The following is a 24768-nucleotide window of genomic DNA, read 5'->3' on the forward strand; positions in this document are numbered from 1 at the left end:
CGACTGACAAATATAAATCACATTCAGTTTATTAATACAATTACATAAATCTTATCTGTTTCATTTATATATGACTTAAAAATATGAATCACATTCAGGAGTATTGATTGGTTTATGTTAAAACTATGTAAACCAAATGCATGGGAATTTGTTATGCAATTCAAATACATAAATCTTATGTTTAGACAAATTTTTTTTATTTGAGTGTTACTGCATAACTAATAAGTAATTATTGAAGAACTAATAGGTAATTATTCATTAACTACTTCTTCACTACTGTTAACTACTAAGGAAGATGTGTTAACTAATCAGTATGTAATATATTTTTATGATTGTGTTAGTTAATCAATAAATAATGAATTCTGTCATAACTCTTGAAGAACTACTACTAATTATCTACTAATTAAGGTTCAAGAAAAATAACTAAGAAGTAACTACTAATGAACAGTCATACAAAACTAACCTCAGATTAGTTTTTTATATTTTATATACAGTACTGTGTGTGTCTGTTTTCCTCAGCATAGAATGCCATTGAGTAAATTCATGTTTGAGGCAATGACTGAGGGGAACTGAAAATATAGGGAACTTATTTGTAATTCATAAATAATTATCAAATAATTCTGCAGGAATTACTTAGAACCTGGAACAGTATTCTAAAGTGAGAATGACTGTTCATTAGTAGTTACTTCTTAGTTATTTTTCTTGCACATTAATTAATAGATAATTAATAATAGTTCTTCAAGTGTTATGACATAATTCATTAGTTATTGATTAACTAATTGAAATTTAACACAATCATACAATTCTATTACATACTAATTAGTTAACACATCTTCCTTAGTAGTTAACAGTAGTGACTTAAGTGTTAATAAATAATTATCTATTAGTTCCTCAATAATTCCTTATTAGTTATGCAGTAAGTAAGATACAGTATTCTAAAGTGTTACCCAAAAGCCTTTTGTATATGTAACCATCGTTGCCAAACCACAACAGGCAGCTGCATTTTCATTATAATGTTTTACTCACCTCCAACTCTCTCTGACAGACAATCCCTGCTGCCCGCGTGTGCTTATCCATCCTTTCACCCATATTTTATTTTAATTTTTTTTCGGGGTTCTAAACAGATCATTGTGCAAACTAAAAATATATATATATATATATATATATATATATATATATATATATATATATATATATATATATATATCTTTTTTTATTATTATTATTATTATTATTATTTAGTCAGATAAATATTTGAATTATACACATCATCCTTCAACTGCCTTTGTTTCCACTTATTGGTTCAAAATAGCAGCGCAAGTTTCCAGCCTTACAGTGTCTTTTAAAAATGTGACTTAAAAATTAGCTTTCGATTTTGATGTTTGTGCACTGTAAAACCCAACAAGTTAAGCTAACTCATTTCATTTGAGGAAACCGATTGCCTCAATTCAATTAAGTTTATAAAAACAATAGTTATGAGTACTCTGAACTTATTTCAGTTGAGTTTACTAAAAGTAGATATACATTGCAGTCAATAAATTAAGTGATTAATTAAGTGATTATTGAGCATTAGTGACCTGCTGTTAACGAGCAGAATCAATGAAGGAAAGAGAAACACAAGAACTACAACTGACTTCCAACCACAGCCTTAGATGAAATCAACTCAAGATAAAAGACATTTAAATCTCTAAAGATCTCAGCAGAGGAGGATTAAACCGCTACACAAACAGCATTACCAGCTTCACTTATTATTAACCACTTTGACTTTTGTCATGCGTCTACAGAAGTTGTTATTGAGAATGAACAGAGGGTTAGATGATAATGATTTATTGAGTTTCATTTAAAGACACCATGATAGTGATCAGTGTTTGCTTTAGTTGGGCTCTTGACCCTTGACTTTGTAACACCAGTTTTTCCTCTGGCTGCTGTAACTGAGTGTTTATAAAACACATTTGTTATGGCACATATGCCAAAAGAAAATATGAGCATGTGGTTGTGTTCAGATGATAAAAATCATCATTTAGTGACTTGATTCTCTGATCTTTTCCAGAGCCTAATCTCTGATTAGACAGGTGATGTATTACTTGTATTATTCATTATAATAGAACTGATTCTGCTGTAAGGCCCATTGTTGTGACAATCAGATTTTAAAAATCTCTATGGTATCATGCTGACTTACACAGTAATCAAGAATCAGCATATGAATCTCAACAATGGTGACCATTAAAAAATGATTTATGCCACAATGCATGCTGGGAGTCATGGATAAATTTTGTATTATGCTAGTACCCAGCATGCATTGCAGCATGAATCATTTTTTAATGGTCACCATTGTTGAGATTCATATGCTGATTCTTGATGTCTGTGTGAGTCTTAGTAATGCAATACCTTTTCTGTGAAACTTTTTGTGCACAACTATTTGTAAAATCCTTCATATGATCTGATGGTCACAACATGGCTAGCTCTTATGCTGTAGAATCACAGTTTTGAGTAAAACTAATACGTTGCCCTTTTAATCAGAGATCAGACTCTGAATGAAATCAGTGAATCAAGTCACTAAATGATGATTGCCATCATCAGTCTTTCACCATCAACACCCGATCAGACTTTTCCTTGCTTTTGGCCATAAGAAATATGTTTTATAAACACTCAATTATAGCAGCCAAAGAAAATCTTAAGTGCAAAAGTCAAGGGTCAAGAGCTCAACTAAAGCAAACGCTGATCTCCATCATGGTGACCTTAAATGAAACTCAAACCATCACCTTCTAAACCTTTGTTAATTCTAATAAGAACTTATGTAGACGAATGTCAGTAATAAAGTCAAACTGTTTAGTAATAAGTGAAGCTTGTAATGTTGTTTGTGGAGTTGTTTAATCCTCCTCTGCTGAGATCTTGAGATATTTAATGTCTTCTTTTATCTCCAGTTGATTTTGCTGTGGCTGGAAGTCAGTTGTAGTTCTTGTGTTTCTCTTTCCTTCTGTGATTCTGCTTGTTAACAGCAGGTGCTCATCACTAATGCTCAATCATCACTTAATTAATCACTTAATTATACAATTATCATTCTGGGATCTAGAAATGTTCTATAATTCATTCAGTTTGAGTTCTGTTTCAGTCATTCAAGTTTTGGTAATATTTGAGTGCTGTGAACTCAATTGTATTTAGTGCATATTACTGTTAGGTTTTACAGTGTGTGTCTTTAAAATATGAGCTTATTGTTATGAGCAATGTTTCTGTTAAATTAATGTAAATGTATTATAAACATATAAAAGTATAAACATATAAAGGTATAACAGTGGTTGATATAAAAAAACAATACTTGTTTTAATGAGTTATAAATTATTTGATTGAGTTAAGTCTATTTGGCTTTTTAAGTTATCTGTACTTAAAAATTTAAGTACACGTAAATAACTTAAATGCTTAAGTTAATTAAATGAAGAGACCATATTAGGTCAACTCAATTAAATTGAGTTGCCAATTTCCCCATTACTCAATTTAACTGAGGGAATCACTTTCCTCAAATCATTTGAGTAGTCTCAACTTATTAGGGTTTACAGTGTACCTTTTTTCTAAGTGTGTAGATAGGCCTGCACAAAATATTGATTCGAGTCAAAATTATTTTATTACAGATTACCACAATGACAAATTGTTTTTTTCCCCCAACACAAAACAATTGGACAAGCAACAAGACAAACAAACAAACAAAGTTACAACGCTCAAATTTCAAAGCAAAGGGAGATATTTTCTTTCAAAGAAATCACTTTTTAAGGACTACAACAAACAGCTGGTAGGGACATTCCTCCAGGGTTAGTGACATCACGAACCCTAACATTTACATAAACCCCGCCCCCTGAACACCATTTATAGATTATCAAGACAGAATATGCTAATCAATGACTAGAAGATAACCACAAAAGCTACACAAATTCATCAACTAACCATTCAGAAATGTTGTCTACATGTTGTCACTTCTTATTGAGTCTCTCCATCTTTCTGACTCCGGTTTAAACATAAAAGGCTAAAAGTTTTTGAAATGTTCACCGCATTCAGTGCAGTGCATGAGTGAGGTAAAAGGACACGAGCTGTTGAAGCTCTGCCCTCTGTGCCGGGAGCAGCAGCTCATTTGCATTTAAAGGAACAGACAAAACGAGGCGTTTATGCTCACCCTCAAAAAGTGACAACTTTAACATTCTATATACAAATATCTGGGGGGTATTTTGAGCTAAAACTTGGGGCACATCATGTAAAAAGGTAAAACTCCTTTAAAAAACCCTTTAAAAACCTAAGCAGAATATTACTAGAGGATTCTTTAAAAAAAAATGTATACAGTCTGAGGGTTTTCAATAAATATATATCATTCTCCTCTTTTTTCCCTCTCCTCTCGTCTACATCTGTAATCTGTACTTTGTCCTTAAACATATACCCTCAATGAGTGTCTCTATGGTCTCTTCTTCTATCAGATCTCCAAGAGTGAAGAGAATGATGGATATTATAACACCTCCTGACCAAACAACAGAAAATCATGCCGTTAACTCAGGTTTCATTTGTGTCCAGGAGTGAATCCAGGAGTATCAACTAGAGACACAGATCTGCCTTTGTTTCTCTTGTTATTTCCTCTATTTTCCTCTCTCTATTTCTGCTGTTCCTCCTCTTGTCTTAATGTCTTAATATCTTGAAGCGTGTCATTACTGTAGTGTCCTCCTCCATTCTGCTCTATCATTGTGTCAATCTTCTTCAGTAGATCATTCACCTGCTTTTTTCTCATATTGTTATTGTTAAAGACATGATATCTGCCTCCACACTGACCAACTAGACTGATTAAAGCACTGTTCTGCTTAATGAGATTCTTAATGGGCTTATGCAGCTGATCTCCATGAGTGAAGAGAATGATGGAGTATTTTAATATTTCCTCACCAAACATCATCTCAATAATCTGAAGAATCTGCTGATCCTCCTCAGTGATCCTCATACTCACAGGAAACACAATGAGAAAAGCGTGCGGTCCAGGACTGGATAAATTAACACTTCTCGCTATCTGCTTCATTAACTCATCAGGATTCATCAGTGTGTCAAATAGTCCAGGAGTATCAACTACAGACACAGATCTGCCTGACACAGTGCCGTGAGCATCTGAACATTTATTGACATATGGTTTAAACTCTTTTCGTCCCAGTATTGTGTTTCCAGATGCACTCTTCCCAACACCACTTCTACCCAGAAGAACAATCCGTCTGGATGGGAGACTGACAGCAGGCACTCTTTGCAGTATTTTTGACACTGTATGAAAAAAGAAAACAAATCAAACAATCACTTATTTTACCTTGACATGTACTTTACACACTGCTCTAACTTACTTTTCTAATATACTACAGTTAACATACAGTAAATACTAATGCTGTAGCTGAACAATGGGACAATATTAATGCTGCGTACACTCAAATAACTGATTAGTTGAATTTAAATTGAAAAAAATACTAATTTAAAAACTAATTGGGCTTGAGGGCCACTGTCCAGCACAGTTTAGCTCAAACCCCAATTAAACACACCTGAACCAGCTAATCAAGGTCTTCAGACTCACTAGTCACATCACTATTAAACATTGTATACATTTTAAAATATTGCTGATCACAAAAAAACAAAAATTAAAAAAAACTAAATGGTTTAGCTCCCCAGTACTTTAATGAGCTCTTAACGCACTATAGTCCTTCACCTCTACTGCGATCTCAAAATTCCGGTCAGTTGATAATACCTAGAATATCAAAATCTACCGCAGGTGGTAGATCCCTTTCCTATTTAGAACTTTGGAACAGTCTTCCTCTTGTTCGGGAAACAGGCACACTCTGTCAGTTTAAATTAAGCAAAATCACTACTAGTAGTAGTAGTAGCAGTAATCTAGTGGATTTCAGGTTAAGACTGGATTTAGATTTTTAAAATGTACTGTAAAGGAATAGCAATGGTTTATGTTTAATGCAAATATAATAATAATAATAATAATAATAAATGCATGAAATCTTTAAATTTTGCATTTCACATGTAGTTTAAGGGGCAGATCACACCTTTTTTGCAGTGAGAGGCGCCTATTTTCAATTGTTTTCCTATGGTAGCGAGCGTTCTGTGTGCTGTTTATGCGCCGACTGCGCCTCGCGTTTTTGTATTTGAAAAAAAAAAGCAGCTCCGAGCGGAAAAAGCGCCCGACGTCATCACGTTTTTTTCCACTGTCCAATCGAGTAAATGGAGAGGCGGGCCTTCCGTTGTAGTGATGAAAGCTTGAACGCCCACAGCGTGCGATGATGAAGGATAAACTTGTGGTGCTCTCGCGGGTTACCAGGAGCTTAACAACTTCACGAACCATATCTACTACAATGTTAACAGAAAGTAAATAAAGTTAATAAAAGGCTGATTTGACGTTTACTTGTCTGACAGGACAGCTCTTTCGGTGGTTGCCTAGCAACATAAAAACCGCAGCGCACTGCTCGTTCTGTGTGACCTTGCGTTTTCGAACCTGAAAAACATGTTAGGAAAAACATGTTAGGTGTGATCGGCCCCTAAGACTGGATTTAGATTTTTTAAATGTACTCTAAGGGAATACTAATATTTTTTTATGTTTTAAAAACTATTATTACAATATGGCAGAGAAAAGATAAAATTTGTTAAAACATTATGAGCTCAATTTTTTTTACGTTTTGAGAAAATGATTGCATTATGAACATTTTATTACAAGAATAATGTAATACTTAGTCTCTCTCTAATTAAGTTATAATTTCTACTCACCATTTGTTGGAATTTGCTGTTTCTGTTTCTCCAATTCTTCTCGTTCTCTCTTCATCTCCTCACACATCTCTCTCTCTTTCTTCTCTTTATCTTTCATATTATATAGTTCTCTCTCATTAAACTCTTCTTCTCTTCTATTTCTCTCTTTGTCATGATTCTGTTGTTCTTCCTCCATCATCATCTTCATTCTCTCTTTCTCTTCATCTTGTTTCTTCATTAGTTCTTCTTTCTCATTCATTACCCTTTTATATTGTTTTTCGCTCTCATTAAACTCTTCTTCTCTTCTCTTTCTCTTTTTGTCATGATTCGGTTGTTTTTCCTCCATCATCATCATCATCTTAATTTTCTCTTTCTCTTCTTCTAGTTTCTTCATCAGTTCTTCTCTTTCTCTGTCCAGTTTCTCCACTTTCTCCATCATCCTCATCTTTATTCTCTCTTTCTCTTCTTCGTGTTTCTCAATCAGTTCTTCTTTTTCTCTGTTCATTTTCTCCACTCTCTCCTCCATCAGGATCTTCATCTTGTTTTCTTTTGCTTCATGTTTAGAATTAAGATCTTCTTTCTCTCTTTCCATTCTCTCTCTCTCTTGTTTCAGTCTCTGATTAAATTCATCACAGACTCTCTGTTCTTTCTCTCTCCTTTTCTCATCCTCTTCTTCTCTTCTCATCTTTTCTTCTAGTTTCTCCCATTCTTCTCGTTCTCTCTTCATCTCCTCACGCATCTTCTCATCACTCTCTTCTTTCTCTTTAATTTCTCTTTTATATTTATTTTCTCTCTCATTAAACTCTACTTCTCTTCTTTTCCTCTCTTTCTCTTGATTCTGTAGTTCTTCCTCCATCATCATCTTCATTTTCACTTTCTCTTCTTCTAGTTTCTTCATCAGTTCTTCTCTTTCTCTGTCCAGTTGCCCCACTTTCTCCATCATCCTCATTTTTATTCTCTCTTCCTCTTCTTCATGTTTCTTCATCAGTTCTTCTCTTTCTCTGTTCATTTTCTCCACTGTCTCCTCCATCAGGATCTTCATCTTGTTTTCTTTTGCTTCATGTTTAGAATGAAGATCTTCTTTCTCTCTTTCCATTCTCTCTCTCTCTTGTTTCAGTCTCTCATTAAATTCATCACAAACTCTCTGTTCTTTTTCTCTTGTTTTCTCATCCTCCTCTTCTCTTTTCGTCTTTTCCTCTAGTTTCCGTTTCTCCCATTCCTCTCGTTCTCTTTTCACCTCATCACGCATCTTCTCCTCACTCTCTTCTTTCTCTTTAATTTCTCTTTTATATTGCTTTTCTCTCTCATTAAACTCTTCTCTTCTCGTTCTCTCTTTCTCTTGATTATTTAGTTCTTCCTCCATCATCATCTTCATTTTCTCTTTCTCGTCTTCTAGTTTCTTCATCAGTTCTTCTCTTTCTCTGTCCAGTTGCTCCACTTTCTCCATCATCCTCATTTTTATTATCTCTTTCTCTTCTTCATGTTTCTTCATCAGTTCTTCTCTTTCTCTGTTCATTTTCTCCACTCTCTCCTCCATCAGGATCTTCATCTTGTTTTCTTTTGCTTCATGTTTATATTGAAGATCTTCTTTCTCTCTTTCCATTCTCTCTATCTCTTCTTTAACTCTCTGATTAAATTCATCACAGACTCCCTGTTCTTTCTTTCTTCTTTTCTCATCCTCTTCTTCTCTTTTTGCATTTTCCTCTAGTTTTTGTTTCTCCCATTCCTCTCGTTCTCTCTTCATCTCATGGATCTCTCTCTCTTTCTCTTTCATTTGTGTTTTATATTGTTCTTCTCTCTCGTTAAACACATTTTCTCTTCTCTTTCTTTCTTTGTCGTGATTCTGTCTTTCATTCTCTATTATTTTCAGCACTCTTTCTATTTCTGTGTTGTATTTGGTCTGCAATTGATCTTTTTCAGTTTCTATTTTCTCTTTTTCTTGCCTAATTTGATTAATTTCATTTGTAAGTGTCTCTCGTTCTTGTCTAATCTCTTTTTCTAGTTTGTCCACCAGTTCTTCTCTTTCTCTGACTCTGTCCATCAGGATCTTCATCTGTTGTTCTTGTTTTTCTCTCTCCATCTGTCTGAACATCTTACATGAGTAGAAACTCTCTCCGTTTGCTTTCACCATGTCGTCTATCTTCTCCAGTAGATCAGACACCTGTGTTCGGTCTCCAGTCTGATTATTATTGAACACATGATATCTGTTTCCACACGCTTCAATCAGGTTCATCAGAGGAGATCCAGGTTTTCCCAAACACTGTTCAATGGTTTTGTTCTTCAGATAATCACCTCTGGTGAAGAGCACCATGGTGAAGATTAAAGACTTCTCCCCAAATGTCTCTTGGATAATCTTCACTGATGTTGCTTCTTCTCGAGTGAATCGCTGTCCTAAATTGAGCACAATGACGAACACATGCGGTCCAGGCAGGATCATGGAGATGCAGTGTCTGATTTCTCTCTGGATCTCTTCATTAGTGAGTTCAGTATCAAACAGTCCTGGAGTGTCGATCACAGTAACGTGTCGGCCGTTGATGTCAGATGTTTCTCTCTGACTCTCTTTAGTCACTGACTCTTGAGACGTTTCTGCTGTAAACGCTTCTCTTCCTAAGATTGTGTTTGCTGTTGCACTTTTCCCAACTCCAGTTTTTCCCAGCAGCACAATCCTCAGTTCATCTGGGTTTTCACGTGAACCTGAAAATGTAAAAGATTAAAAAGCATTAAAAGCTAAACAAATCATACAGAAATGTAAGAAAACATCTTAATTTATTCAAGTGACAAGATCAACAGGGGAATTGGGGATCACTATTATAAATCGCTATTTTAATGTCAAACAAGTTTATTGTTACAGTTATACCAATTAAAATTATAAAGTGTTGTGCCTCTTTCCTTTTCCATAACTGAAAGAAGAGTGCAGGAGTGCTATTTTAACACTGGAGTTTTTGCTGTGTAAAGATTATGATTTTATTTCTGTTATACATCTACACACGGTCTTATTTAGATTTAACAGACGTTTAGATGGTAATGTTTTATGGATTTTTTCGTTTCATGTCACCATTATGGTGGCCAGCGTTTGCTTTAGTTGGGCTCTTGACCCTTTCCTTTTTAACATTAGTATTTCTCTGGCTGCTCCAACTCTGTGCTTATAGAGCATATGTGTTGAGGCAAAAGAAACTATGACTTTGGCTGTGTTTCCTGAAAGCATTGCAAGCCTAATTTGATCGTATAGACCATTTGTTGCAGTTGGTCTGCGATCAAGTAAGGCTTAAGATGCTTTTGGAAACGCAGCCCTGGTTATTTTTCGATGAAGAAATTATTCACTGATCTCACCCAGCATTATGAACTGATTATTCAAATGTTTTATTAATTTTACACTACAGTAGCTACCTCCAGCAATGTTTTAGAAATCTAAGGTCTTAACATCACACACAGACATCAATAATCTATATATGAATCTCAACAATGGTGACAATGAAACAAATGCTTCATGTTGCAGTGCATGATGGGAGCCACCAATCAGAACGCATCAATGGCTCACATCATGCATTGCAGCATGAATAAATTATGCACCTGAATTGTCCTGTAATTTTCATTGTTTTTTCTGTTTGCTTTTATTTTGCTTTAGTAGCTTGTTTTGTGATGTTCAGAGTTGATCTGTTCGTCACTAGTTTGTTTATTGTCACCCTTGTTGAGATTCATATGCTGATTCTTGATGTCTATATGTTTAAACACAATAACTTCTTTGCACAAAGTATTTTCAAAATGTTTCATATTGTTGGATCTCAAACTGTAGAATCTCAGAGCTACAATCACCAATACCAAAACGAGACAACAAGCATATAGTCAAACTTTTAGACTCTGAATGGCATCAGTGAATCAGGTCACTACATGATGATACTGTCATTATCATCAAAACATATGGTGAGCAGGTCATGTTTTCTCTTGCAGTAACAAATGTGTTTTATAAACACAATGTTGGAACAATCAGAGAAAAACAAATATTAACAAAATGAAAAGGGTCAAGAGCCCAACTAAAGCAAACACTGACCACCATAATGGTAACTTGAAAAGAAATTCCATAAAACATTATCGTCTAAACTTCTGTTAAATCTCAAGAACTTTTGTAGATGTATGACAGAAATAAAATCAAACTGTTAATAATAAGTGCAACAATGTGTAATGACTCGAAGTCAGTAGTTCTTGTGTTTCTCTGTTTTCTGTTATTGTTTTTTCTCTTTCCGTCAATGATTCTGCTTATTAACATCAGGTGTCACCACGGTCCGTGTACCTTCGGATAATTCGTTTTTTCGTTTTTGTTTAAAAAACGGAAAAACGAAGAAACCGTTAGTTTATCGCATATTCAAACCTTCTCGTGGACATACAAAACAAGTTTCAGTATGGTCCATGTACGTTTTGATAGTTTGTTTTCCGAGTTGAAATGAAATAAGCAAAAACGAGAAAACGAGCCTTTATTCGTTTTTCATTTTTTCAAAAAAACGAAAAATATTAGATTTCGGCTTGATTTTTCGTTTTTTGGTTCACGGTTCAAAAACGGATAAATGACTTCAAAATCCGTTTTGCACATGTGGGCGGTCATGAGACGCCCCTTTCACCCGATTGGTCAAGCAAATCTGAGCCTGTGACGTCATCAGTAGTTGCCCAAGTCTGTTCGACAAAATAATAGTCCTATGGCTCTGCGTATTCCGCGTCTTAAACTGTACAGGGCATGTCTAGAACGGGCTTTCTTCTGTGCAACTTAACCCGTTTCACATAAATATTTATATATCAGAAATATTAAATATTAATCTGCATCCAGCCGGTTTTATTTAATTGTGCTGTGCAGTGTTAAATGTGTGTGTGCTGCGCCTGCACTAGACAGCGGGTGAAGTTAGTTCAGTCAAGTATACGCAGCTGTCATAACTCTTCTTTTAGACAATACGCTCAGTTTTAGACAAGGAGATGTCATTGCAAACACTTTAATGCAAAACTGCTAATGGTGGTATAGGCTACCGATGAGGGTAAATTAAAAAGCAAATGTCAGTCATAATACAGGTTAGACAAGAATAATTCAGGGCTAAGATTATTACAAATAAACACAACATTTTAACGCATATCCGAGTGGCATTGTGGAGTGCGCACTGCATGGCACGGAGTCGCCGGCGCGAACTTGCATTTTCATATCAACAGTGGAAACAACTTAAAATAAAATACTCTATAATTTCTGGTTATACTGAAAATAATAATAGCCTACATCATTCGCAACTACTTTTATTTGTGTAAACTCAATAACAAGAAAACGTTGTGCTTTTGTAAAATAAAACAATCAGGCACACTTTCATGATCTCCGTGGAGTGCGTCTCAGAAATGAACTGAAACAGTGTATACTGCCTAACAGACAGGGATATTCCTATATAATAATTATTACCTATTTAAAGCTTGAAATGTACACTTTTAAATGAACAAATTCGAATCGAAAGCATCTGATTTTGTAACCCATGTGGATTTCTCTCTAAATGCGCATCTGCATACAGCGAAGATGTATGGATATTTGCAGCCGACACTGATTTAGAAAACAGTAGTTTATTAATAAACAATTAAAATGCCTCTTTATTTTTTCAGAAACATTTATTATAATTAGCCTACTTTTGTGGCAAGATTTATGCATGTGCTTGAGCGCGGAATAGGATAGCCTATTCCTCCATGCACCCTGTAGGCCTATTTAATTAATATAAACGTGCGATTAGTCAACTTAGCTATTGCTTAAATAAATGACTACTAGTCGACTAGAAAAAGTCTATGGGAACTCTAATCAATATTTAGTTGACATTATTTACCTATTATTTTTTGGATACTGATAGGCTAATTGTACTGTATGTTTAAGATGTTGTTGTATTGTATCTTCTGTTATAAAGATGAAGATTGACATTTCGTTAATTAGAATAAGCAGATAATATTGTAAATAAATAAATAATTTATGTTCTGTTAGATGGCGTTTTCACTAGTATTTTGTATAATTATATCTAATGAAGATATATTAACAAAAAAACGTATATAATAATATAATATAGGCCTAAAACTTTTATATAAAATATAGGCCTAGGTTATAGGCCTACATTTTTAAAAAGGGCCTAATTTTTCCTGGTTTCACCTCACCGCATACCCATTGTTTAGAGCAGAATAAGGTGACGCATAGTAGTAGCCTATGCTGTGTTGCATACAGAGTTTATATTTAAATCTTTGATCACATTACAGTGTGATGAAAATAAACTTTTCTTAAATCATATCACTCTGTTATCACCCTTATGTTGTAGGCTACTGTAATAGACATTGTCCAGTAAAATTTGTTTTTTGTAAGAAAAATGTTGTGAGCAAATGTAGAAATGTTTTTTTGAAACCCTGTAAATATATGTCATAACTTTCTTAATATTCAATCAACACAAATTGCTGTAGATAGCCTATAGGCTGTCTGATGAAATCTGTATCTGACATGGGATTTATGTATTTACACACAGTTTTTTGCAGCTCAAAGGTGGCACAGTTAGTGCATTTTTATAGCAATTTCAATTGCATACTAAGAGACTATTAAATGCAACAGTGAAAAATATGAAGTTACATGTAACAATACTTTCAACATGAAAGACCGCCAGTAGGTGGCGGCAAGTCAGCCATAAGCAAGCGGGTTTCAAAAATGCTCTTCAGACAGGTGGCGTCACGGACATAAGCCGATTAATTATATCATGAAAATAAATATTTGTTTAAAATAAAATAAAATCTCACTTTCTTTAAATTTGGTGACAGAGATAAACTGAACAACTCAAGCGAACATGCGTTCAATCAATCTGTTAATTCAGGATCACCTGAGTCTGGGACCCAAATGGGAGCCCAGTGGTCCAGACAACTCCAGTGCTGGCTGTATAACGAATTGGTTCAATGTTATTTTAATGGAAGCACAACAACAATAAAATAGTAGGCTACAATGAAAAAAACTCCCGGGGCGCATAGTAGCCTATATTAGACATTTATTAACAAAACGATTAAGACGCAACAGGCCTACATAAAACAAAAGCATTATAACAGATAAATAAAAGATATTTGGAAATTTCCCTTTAAAATGAACGCTCAGTTTGTGGTTCAGTGTTATTTGATTGTTTTGTTGTTATTGTTTTCAAAGACAAACTCACTTATAGTAAACAAATATTTATTTATTTTTTACTAACAAAATAGGCTATCTTGCGCTTTTTCCTCCGCTATAGGCTATCGACCTGTCAATCATCTCGCTGTCTCACTCTCGCAGCTATGATTATAGTTACAGTAAAAAAAAAAAAGATTTACCCTCATCGGTAGCCTATACCACCATTAGCAGTTTTGCATTAAAGTATTTGCAATGACATCTCCTTGTCTAAAACTGAGCGTATTGTCTAAAAGAAGAGTTATGACAGCTGCGTATACTTGACTGAACTTCACCCGCTGTCTAGCGCAGGCGCAGCACACACACATTTAACACTGCACAGCACAATTAAATAAAACCGGCTGGATGCAGATTAATATTTAATATTTCTGATATATAAATATTTATGTGAAACGGGTTAAGTTGCACAGAAGAAAGCCCGTTCTAGACATGCCCTGTACAGTTTAAGACGCGGAATACGCAGAGCCATAGGACTATTATTTTGTCGAACAGACCTGGGGAACTACTGATGACGTCACAGGCTCAGATTTGCTTGACCAATCGGGTGAAAGGGGCGTCTCATGACCGCCCACATGTGCAAAACGGATTTATCCGTTTTTGAACCGTGAACCAAAAAACGAAAAATCAAGCCGAAATCTCATATTTTTCGTTTTTTTGAAAAAACGAAAAACGAATAAAGGCTCGTTTTCTCGTTTTTGCTTATTTCATTTCAACTCGGAAAACAAACTATCAAAACGTACATGGACCATACTGAAACTTGTTTTGTATGTCCACGAGAAGGTTTGAATATGCGATAAACTAACGGTTTCTTTGTTTTTCCGTTTTTTAAACAAAAACGAAAAAACTAATTATCCGAAGGTACACGGACCCACCACTAATGGCCAATCATCACTTAATTAATCACTTAGTTATCTCATTAACTTCAACACTGCTTCAGTGTTAACTTAATTATCTCATTAACTTCAACACTGCTTCAGTGTTAATTTTTAACACCCTGTACTGTGGACACATATGTACACTGAAGAGTGTTAATTTAACACTGGAGTTTTTGCTGTGTAAAGATTATGCGTATTTGGTGTGCTGTCCGGGAGGAGGGCTCCGAGCTCGTAATTTTGGCCCGGACCCAGAGTACTCCCCCCGGATGTTGTAAGAGAAGTTAGGACTAGAAGTGAGGAGATGGGGTGGTGGAGGGATGCTGTTAAACTGTCAACGAATAGAGTTAAGTCTGCTGTATATATACACACATCTTAACTCGTTGATTGGGTTGATTATCTGAATGTTCTCCACAGGTGTTTAATTAGGTTTAATTATCTGAACGTGCTCCTGCCGAACTTTGTTTAATAAAACATAATTTCACGAGTTCACACTTACATCAAATTAAACAGAGTAAAGATAATGCGTCGAGTAGGGGTTTTAACAAGTGAGTTACGGGAATATTAATTCTGAATAGTAAGGTACTAGAGACAAGACATCACTGCTGCGGCAGTGGAGAAAATTTGCCAAAGAACAGAGCTCTTGTGGGAGCCAAGGTGACATTGCTGCGGCTTTGGAGAACTTTACAAAGAAACTTAGCTCTGCGGGAGCGGGTATGTAACACTGCTGTGCAGTGAAGGCACGTTTAGACATAAACTGAGCTCCTTCAGGAGTGTGTGGGGACGGCAAGGTTAGCCAGAGAAACTTGACTCTTGTGGGAGGAGAATGGACTGCTGAAAGTGAAAAAGGTTAACCAGAGGAATGCCAGAGACGGAGCTGGCAGTGTGAGAAGTGAGTGGGATCCTGCGGGAATGGTGGATTCGGTGAGCTTGTAGGTTTAGAGGTTAAGATTACAAAATCAAAGCAGCAAATCTTTCAGCTTCACTGTTCCAGAGAATTGTAGTAGTCCTGATCAGTTTGAATGTTCTAATAATCTAATAATCTTCATTTCCCATGGAACACTGAAGCTTGACCTTAGACCTTGTTTTTGTACAATCATAATATTTGGGTTTCAAATGTTAAAATTTTTGAATTTTGAATTTCGGAACTTTAAAATGTTAAATGTTTGAAGTTCTGCTGTTTAAAAACACAAATGTATAAAATTCTAATATAGAATAAAAGTATTATATAATTCAAATGTAATAATTCAAATAATTTTGTAATGTTTCATGCTGTAGTTTAAGACTCATTTTCTGGCCATTACCTTGTAGTAAAAGTGTCTCTAGTGAATGAATTTTATTTTTCATCTCTTCAAATTTCATCAGTTTTTTCATCTGTGCCTCCAGAAATGACTCTGTGGAGAAAAACTCTCCTCTGTTTTCTTCCACCATCTGTGCAACATTCCCCATCAACGTGGACACTTGTGTGGTGGGACCAAAGAAATGATGTCGTCCTCCAAAACTCTCAATGACAGACTGTGTTTCTTCATTGAGTTCTGCTGTCTGATGCTCTGAATTCTGCATTATGAGGATCATGATGTGTTTGTTGATTCTCAAGCTGAAGATCCTCTGGATCTCCTCCATTTCTGCTTTGTCTTCATTATTGAGTGAAGTATCCGGAATAATGAGGAGGAAAACATGAACTCCAGGATGACAGAGAGACACACAGCGGAGAGTCTGACGCATCACTTCCTCCTCTGAGAGCCGAGTGTTGAACAGAGCTGGAAGCTCCACCAGACTGAGCACACGACCATGAAGCTCCACGCCTGATCTTCTGTCTTTCTGCTGCAGGATCTGCTCTGATATGGAGGATTTTAATGTGTCGTCGCTCCCACACACAACCAGATTCAGCTTCTCTCCCTCTGAAACTGATAGAATACATTTAAAAACTGTTCATTTATCACTAGAAACATTAAATATCACCAAACTCACGTCTTTCTGTGGCATGTTGCTTCATTGTGAAATACTGTGAACCTTCAGCACAAACCAGGTGCCGTCCATCATTCATTTGTACAATGTCCTCAAACGTCTGCAGAAGATCATCAGGAGAGCTGGTTCTCTGAAGACTGAAGTGTCTGTTGCAGCATTTCTGAATGATTTTCTGTAGGATGTCATTAGTTTCAGTCGGCTCTTGTGTCGTGAGTATCATGGTGTGTTGATGAACCTGCTCAGAGAAAGAGTCCAGCACCTTCTCCACACACTCTTGATCTTCTGCTGAACACTGATCATGTTTGAGGAGCAGAACGATCACATGAGGTCCTGGATCAGACAGAGACACACACTCTCTCACTGTCTGTGTGATCTGATGGAGTGACAGGTGTGTCTGGAGCAGCTGAGGACTGTTGATGATGGTCACATGTCTGTCCTTCAGTCTTCCTCTGACTCTCTCCACAGCATCTGGAGGAGCTTCACTGTCAAACGCTGCTCGTCCTAATATGAAGTTTCCCACTCCACTGTTTTCTGACACACTCTTCCCCAGAAGAACAATCCTCAGATCACTCACTGAAACACATACATGTTATGACACCAAGATCTTTAGTTTTAATGCATTAACACATGATTTTATATTATTACATAAAACAAACAAATAATGAGAATGAGTGTCCGGAGGGAATAACAGAAGGGAAGTATGGGATGTTGCATCTTATGACACCAAGATCGTTTTAATGCATCAACATCAACATCGTCATTCAGAATTTGAATTTCAAACTTTGTTTTGAAGTGAGTGAAACTGATTCATAAAAACAGGTAAAAAAAAAATAGGATCAAATGTATTGATTCTCTAAAGGTGTTACTGCAGTACACAATAACAATTTAAGGTCTAGCAGCTCACACGAAGCAAAGCAAATAAAAAGTGTAATATAATATAAAAAATTGTTAAAAAAAACTTTTACTCTCACAAGACTGTACTATCCAGATAATTTAAACATTATTCCCAGGAAACTCTCAGGATGCTGGTTGATGAGGTGGATTGGTCCCCTGTTGTAAATTGTTCATGTGTTAACATAGCATGGTCACAATTTAAAGATATATTTTTAAAAACCATCAACAAAGTGACCCCTCTTAGACAGATCAGAGTCAAACAGCGTTCTAGTGCATGGTTTGACAAAGGTATACATGATGCTATTAAAACAGGGGAAAAAGCACTTAAAATTTTTCATAGAACTAAAAATCATGCTGATTTTATTTTATATAAACAAGCAAGAAATAAGACTCAGGAACTTATTAGAGATGCTAAATCAACCCACTATAAGAATGATATATCAAATAATAAAGATAACCCCAAAAAGTTATGGAAGACTTTAAAGGAATTGGGGGCAGCTAAGACAAATACTATGAAACCAAGAAGCACAGGACTAACAATTAAGGGTGTCCTAAATTTCAATAAGAAAGAGGTTGCTAATTATTTTAATATTTATTTCACTTCTATAGCAAAACAGCTGGTCTCAAATCTTCAACCTTCCTATGGTTTTTTTAATATTGATAGGGTGAAATCATTCTACAATAAACTTGGAGCATTGCCAAACTCATTTTCCTTACGGAAGGTTGAGATAGGCGAGATGGAAAAAAAGCTATTACAGTTAGACTGCTCTAAGGGACCTGGGTTAGATGGGTTATCTCCTCGGTTTTTACGAGATACCGCTGCCCAAATAGCCCCATACATCTCACATATTTTTAACCTGTCTGTTGAAACTGGTGTTTTCCCTAATGACCTCAAGAGGGCCAAGGTAGTCCCCCTTTTTAAAAAGGGAAACATCCACGATCCCGGTAACTACAGACCAGTCTCTATTTTATGCACAGTATCAAAAATATTTGAAAGGTTGGTCAATGAGCAATTTAATGAATACATGAATAAAAACAACTTAATGTTTAAATTCCAATCCGGATTCAGGAAGTCACATTCTACCGAATCATGCCTACTCTATTTATCTGACATCATACACAGGGAAATAGATAATGGAAATCTCTGTGGAATGGTGTTATTGGATCTTCAAAAGGCATTTGATACGGTGAACCATGACAGACTGATTGCCAAACTTGAGGCCGTAGGGGCAGACAGCTCCACCTGTAGATGGTTTAGATCTTACCTATCAGGGAGGGAACAATTGGTGGTCTTAGGGGGAGTACTGTCAGACCCTTGTATAGTTGAATGTGGAGTTCCACAAGGAAGTATTCTCGGACCGTCCTTATTTTTAACATATATTAATGATATGGCAGATTCCTGTTCATGTGAACTATTTCTTTACGCGGATGACTCGGCACTTCTAATGTCTCATAAACAACAATCCACTCTAGAGAGTAACCTGAGCTCTGAGCTATCTTCTGTAAACAACTGGCTGATTGACAATATGCTGTCTCTACATTTTGAAAAGACAGAGGCCATTTTGTTTGGCTCAAAATATAAATTAAAGAGATGCTCGAAATTTAGGGTTATTTTGAATAATGTTGAGGTCAGTACAAAAACGTCAGTAAAATACCTGGGTTGCATCCTAGAAAACAACTTGGATGGAAGAAAGATGGCCAATAAGGTTCTGAGTAAAGTCACCGGGCTTACAAAGTTTTTAGCCAGAAATTCTACATTTTTAGATAGGTCAACAATGATCATTTTAGCTAACGCCTTAATTTTAAACCAGTTTGAATATGCATGCACTTCATGGTTTGAAGGCCTAACAAAACGACTTAAAGGGAGGCTGCAAGCAGCACAAAATAAATTAATAAGAGTAATTCTAAACATGGGCCATAGGTCACATATAGGTAGGTCACAATTTGTTGAGCTTAACTGGCTTCCTGTTGAGTCGCGTGTTATTATGTCAAGACTGACCATGACCCATAAAATATTGTATGGTAATGTCCCAAATTATTTGTTGTGTCTTATTACTAAGGTGAAGGACACACACACTATTTACACTCGTGGCAGTATATCAGACCTCTGTCCTTATGCATTCAAGACAATGTTAGGGAAAGAAACATTTGCCTATATAGGGGCAGTTCAGTGGAACAAGTTAGACCGGCAAATAAAAGTGATTTCAAGCATGAACTCTTTTAAAAAGAGGACCAAGGACTGGTTATTAGAGAGGGTAGCGGAATAGGACCAGGGGCCAGTTAACGTCTATATTTTTGCTTATTTAAGGAAAATGTTTGTACAGTATGTTATGTCATTGATTATTGTGTAAGTGTTTTGTCCTGATGTTATGTGTTGAGGACCACAATGGAAATAAGTCCTGGACTTTATTGTGTTTTTATCCTCAATTGTAGCTGATGCCTTTTGTTTGTTTGTTTTTATGTTTTAAGGCTTCTTGATATAATTAAATCAAATCAAATCAAATCAAATCAAATCAAATCAAAGGTGTAATTCAATTTTTGTAATTAAAATAACCCATAATCCAGCAACTTTTTCTTCCTCTCTGTTTCTTCTCAAGCTCTTCTTTTATATGAGAGCATTTTAAAGCTGCAGATCAGAACTAATAACTACATTTAACTAAATGAAAAAGCAGGGAATATATGAGTATGAGTGGAAGCATGAGCATTTAAACGTGATTCACATGGGTTTTCTCCTCTGTCTTCATCTCTGTATGTTTATATCAGTGATGGAGTGAATCCGCTCATGTATTCATCTGTGTGATGTTCGTGAAGTACAACTAAATTAGCAAAAGAGTATGCATTCTATTTTATTATAAATTAATTATTTGATGGTTATTCAAAAGGTTTTATCATACTTCATGTAGGATTTTTTTCCTCAACACATTCTGCTGTTCTGTTTAATGTAACCAGTGGTTGTGTTTATGATGAGCGGTTTGAACTGAACCCAGCTGTCTCTCCTAGTTTTCTGATTGTTTTCTCCAGCTGTTAATATCTAAACCAGAAATGACTGACTGATATTACTGATATTTACTGACCTCTGCTGGACATGTTGATATTCTGTTCAACTTCAGTCTTTAGTGGATCATCTTCTCCAACTCCTGACGTCTGTCTCTTCATCATCCGGAGAGAGATAACACTGATTTTACTTCATCAGTAATAAGATTATTGCTATACTACATGTACAATATTTAATATTGATGATATTATTATTATCCATAATTGGATATTTTAATATTATGTTGTTTAAAAATATGGTAACACTTTACAATAAGGTCTAAGTTGTTAACATTAGTTCATGTATTAACTAACATAAACAAACAATGAGCAATACATTTGTTACAGTATTTATTCATCTTTGTTCATGTTAGATAATAAAAATACAACTGTTCATTGTTTGTTCATATTAGTTCACAGTGTGTTAACTAATGTTAACAAATACAACATTCGATTTGAATAATGTATTAGTAAATGTTGAACTTAATATTAACTAATATTAAACAATGCTGTAGAAGTATTGTTCATTGTAATGTTAATGAAACCTTATTTTAAAGTGATATCGAAAATATCTTGTGTGGGAGCTGGTTTTACACACAAGAAAAACAAAATAACAAAATTATTGTTTTTCTATTTATCTAAGCATACACTGACATTCTCAAAGATATTATCTAATTTAGTCACTGTCTTGATGACAACAACAAACCACTTGAGAAATGTGTAAAACAACAATAACATTATCTTTTAAATCGTAATTTTAATGCCTACCTTTACACTTCATAACAACCGATAACAATTGTTCCATTTGCACAAAAAATATACTGAAAGTTATTTTATGATTCTCAAGGCATAATCTGAGTTACACAGGTGTGTTTCGTTTTTCTGAAAGTGAAACCAACGATTTCTGCAGCAGAAGCAGCTCATTGTTATTAATTACACTCATAATTACACTAAAAATCTTTTGTGTCGTATATCATATTTACGTTACATTCTACACTCTGAAAAGAGTGTATTTAAAGTAAAAGTGTTACCTGCATGTCGATGTTTGTAATCCCCTTCCTTCATCAAAGCAGGAAGAAAGCTGTGTGTGGGCGGGGTTTGTGACGAAACACTTTTCGTTGCCTGAGGAACATGAGGCTTGTTTGAGATGCGCCTTGTCTCGCCTGAAAAGTATGCGAGAGTAGGAGCGGCTGCAGTGAGAGGAGGAGTGAAAAAAGCGCAGGCAAGCCGGGACAGATCTCTCTTCACGTATGGATCTGACACCTGTGAAATCAAAGATGGATATCGCGGGATTCACGCTCGTGCACAGTGTTGCTAATAAACTGGATGTAATTCAAGGTCTGTTGCTTTTATATGAAAATAAATAAAATGAACAAGACATTCCATTCCAAATACATGTTTATCAATAGGCTATTTTTTTTTACAGACGTGTTTTTATTTTATTTATTTTTTTATAAAAATTAAATTGCATAACCCAAAGAGATCGCACTGTCAGATAGTTTGGAAATATTCACGTATACACATAAAACATTATATTAGAGTTTTAAAATTAAACATTTAAAAAAAAGAACAATACTTCACGGTTGTTTAAACCAATGAGCATTAAGCTGTGTTGTCAGCAAGTCGTTTCCCATCATGCTTATGATCAGCGCAGTCAGTGGAGAGCAACTGCAGAATCCGACACGTCCGCCTTGCGCTCGCGAGAGATTTTTGACATACGTCAGCATGAAATCAGAGCAAGGCGGACCGCACTCGGACACATTTCTAACCGGCATGCATCTCGCGCTGATCACCGGTGATCGGTTCTGCACAGATTTTGCTCATCTCAAACAAGCCTATTAGAATCCCCATTGGCCGCTGGATCGTGAGTCAACGGCGCCGCCATACTGTACTTCTTTTGCCTATTATTACTATACGACTTATACTTTTATGGCACTTTTCCACTACACAGTACCAGCTCGCCTCGCCTTTGTTTGGTTTTCCACTGTGTAAAATTATACCTGTACCTGCTTCTAGGTACTTTTTTTCGTACCACCTCAGGCGAGGTTCTGAGCGAGCTGAGGCGATACTAAAATGTGACGTGAAAACACGGCAGACTGCTGATTGGTCAGAGAGAATCGTCACTATTCACTGCGTCATCATTGCACGCGCCAGACGGAGTATCCTTAATAAAAAACAGCAAAAACAAAAACAAAACCATCCAAAAACAGCATACACTCGATATCCGGGCCATGAAAACACACATACTGAAAAAAATGTTTCACTCTAAAAAGAGATGTGTTAAAAAACAACACACAGCATGTGTTGATGGTATTTTGACACATGTTGTGTAGATTTTTAACACACAATGTGTGTTAAAATAAAACTCTGCATAGAATAGCACTGGGTGGATATAGGTGTATTTTATATGGTATCCTATAAAAAGCTCAAAAATAAATAAAACAATACATTAAAATAAATAAATAAAATCTTAATTCATAAAAAAAACGTAAAGATTAAGTCAACGAGCGACGTCTCATGGTTCCATCACAGAGAGCCACAAGATCACTCTCCAGAATATTCTCATTCACGGTTCCATGCTGGTGGAATGATCTCCCCACCCTCACCCGGATACTCGTTTGTGCTAAAGTGGAAGTATCAAAGTATACTTAAGCACATTTTAAATATACTCTTGTATTTAAGTTTTGAAACGCAGAATTTACTCAGCATAAACTTCAAATGTATTTTGGTTACATTACAATTGCAATTAATTGAGCACACAACACGCGCACACTCTGCTTATTAAACACACAGGGACACACAGCAGCACACAAACATGCCAAATATTTAAAATAAAAGGATTACAATGTGAAAGATTATTATTGTGTACATATATGTGACCCTGGATCACAAAACCAGTCTTATGTTGCACGGGTATATTTGTGGCAATAGCCAACAAAACATTGTATGGGTCAAAATTATAGATTTTTCTTTTATGCCAAAAATCATTAGGATATTAAGTAAAGATCATGTTCCATGAAGATATTTTGTAAATTTCCCACCTTAAATATATAAAACATTTATATTTGTGAATGGATGCAGCACTATTGCCAATAGAAATGGACAATTTTAAAGGCGATTTTCTCAATATTTTGATTTTTCTGTACCCTTAGATTCCAGATTTTCAAATAGTTGTATATCGGCCAAATATTGTCCTATCCTAACAAACCATACATCAATAGAAAGATTATGTATTCAGCTTTCAGATGATGTATAAATCTCAATTTAAAAAAAAATTACCCATAAGACTGGTTTTGTGGTCCAGGGTCACATATGGTGGAATCCGGCTTGTCCCGTAGATGGCTTGCGCACTTTTACCTCGCGCACGAGCAGATCCGTTTCCGCGTTCGGTCTTTCCACTATCAAATTCCTTCATGTAAGTAGCGAATCTGCCATGGCGTGAGCGCAACTGGCATTTAACCCTCAGACGGTCTTCGTTTCGGAGTCACATCCTGGGCCTTCCCGGTCAGAAGTGACCGGAGGCCTAAAAATGAAACTTCCTCCATCCCAGTAAAACCAATGCAATTTATTTTTGTTCTATAATATTTATTCTTTTTAATTTTGAGATCATTTTATTGAATTTATTAATATTTATGCAATATGTATGGTCTATTTTTGCCATTGAAATTAATTAAAAAAATTATATAAATATATGTATTTTTGTATTTTTTATTTATGCAGTATTTTAGTTTAATATAGAGTCTAGGCCTTCAAAAAAAAAAAGTTTGAAGCAGATTAGCACCATCTGGTGAGAGTATGGAGAGAAAGCGTAGAACCATGGTGTAACCACTAGATGGCATCTACAGTTCTCTATGGAGAGGCATGTGAATTCCCCAGCTGTTTATGGACACATTTACTTTTTTTTTGTACAGAATTTGTAACAAAAAATGCAAATCATTCAATTATAACACTTTATGTAAAATAATATTATTTTTTTTTTATTATTTTTTTTTCACTTTTTATTTTTTCAATTTCCCATTCATTTTCTATGGGGGTCATTTTTGACCGAAGACCACAGGTGTGACA

General features: G+C 35.5%; 1 protein-coding gene across 3 annotated transcripts; it reads right to left on the bottom strand.

The window, feature by feature from the left end:
- Window positions 1-3659: 3659 nt before the first annotated feature.
- LOC309497954 (uncharacterized protein) lies at window positions 3660-23573 on the bottom strand. 3 transcript variants are annotated; one of them, XM_082168353.1, is made up of 8 exons: window positions 23395-23573; window positions 21735-23070; window positions 20745-20820; window positions 16780-17349; window positions 16113-16709; window positions 6769-9441; window positions 6410-6499; window positions 3660-5274 (listed from the first exon to the last, which is right to left on the bottom strand). In XM_082168353.1, exons 2-8 carry the CDS (start codon window positions 21738-21740, stop codon window positions 4628-4630), a joined length of 4659 nt encoding a protein of 1552 aa, XP_082024479.1. In that variant the 5' UTR covers window positions 21741-23070; window positions 23395-23573; the 3' UTR covers window positions 3660-4627. The 3 variants fall into 3 exon arrangements, with proteins under 3 accessions (XP_082024479.1, XP_082024478.1, XP_082024480.1); XM_082168352.1 differs by having other exon boundaries at window positions 16113-16715; XM_082168354.1 differs by lacking the exon at window positions 6410-6499 and having other exon boundaries at window positions 16113-16715.
- Between the last annotated feature and the right edge of the window lie 1195 nt (window positions 23574-24768).

This window comes from Leuciscus leuciscus (assembly GCF_965113295.1).
Source record: "Leuciscus leuciscus genome assembly, chromosome: 1".
NCBI classification, from domain to species: domain Eukaryota; kingdom Metazoa; phylum Chordata; class Actinopteri; order Cypriniformes; family Leuciscidae; genus Leuciscus; species Leuciscus leuciscus.

Coding starts and splice junctions, on each gene's coding strand:
- LOC309497954 (XM_082168352.1), bottom strand. Junction 16,716..16,779: donor GCAACATGCCACAGAAAGAC/GTGAGTTTGGTG, acceptor GTATTCTATCAG/TTTCAGAGGGAGAGAAGCTG. Junction 6,500..6,768: donor ACAGCAAATTCCAACAAATG/GTGAGTAGAAAT, acceptor CATGTTTTTCAG/GTTCGAAAACGCAAGGTCAC.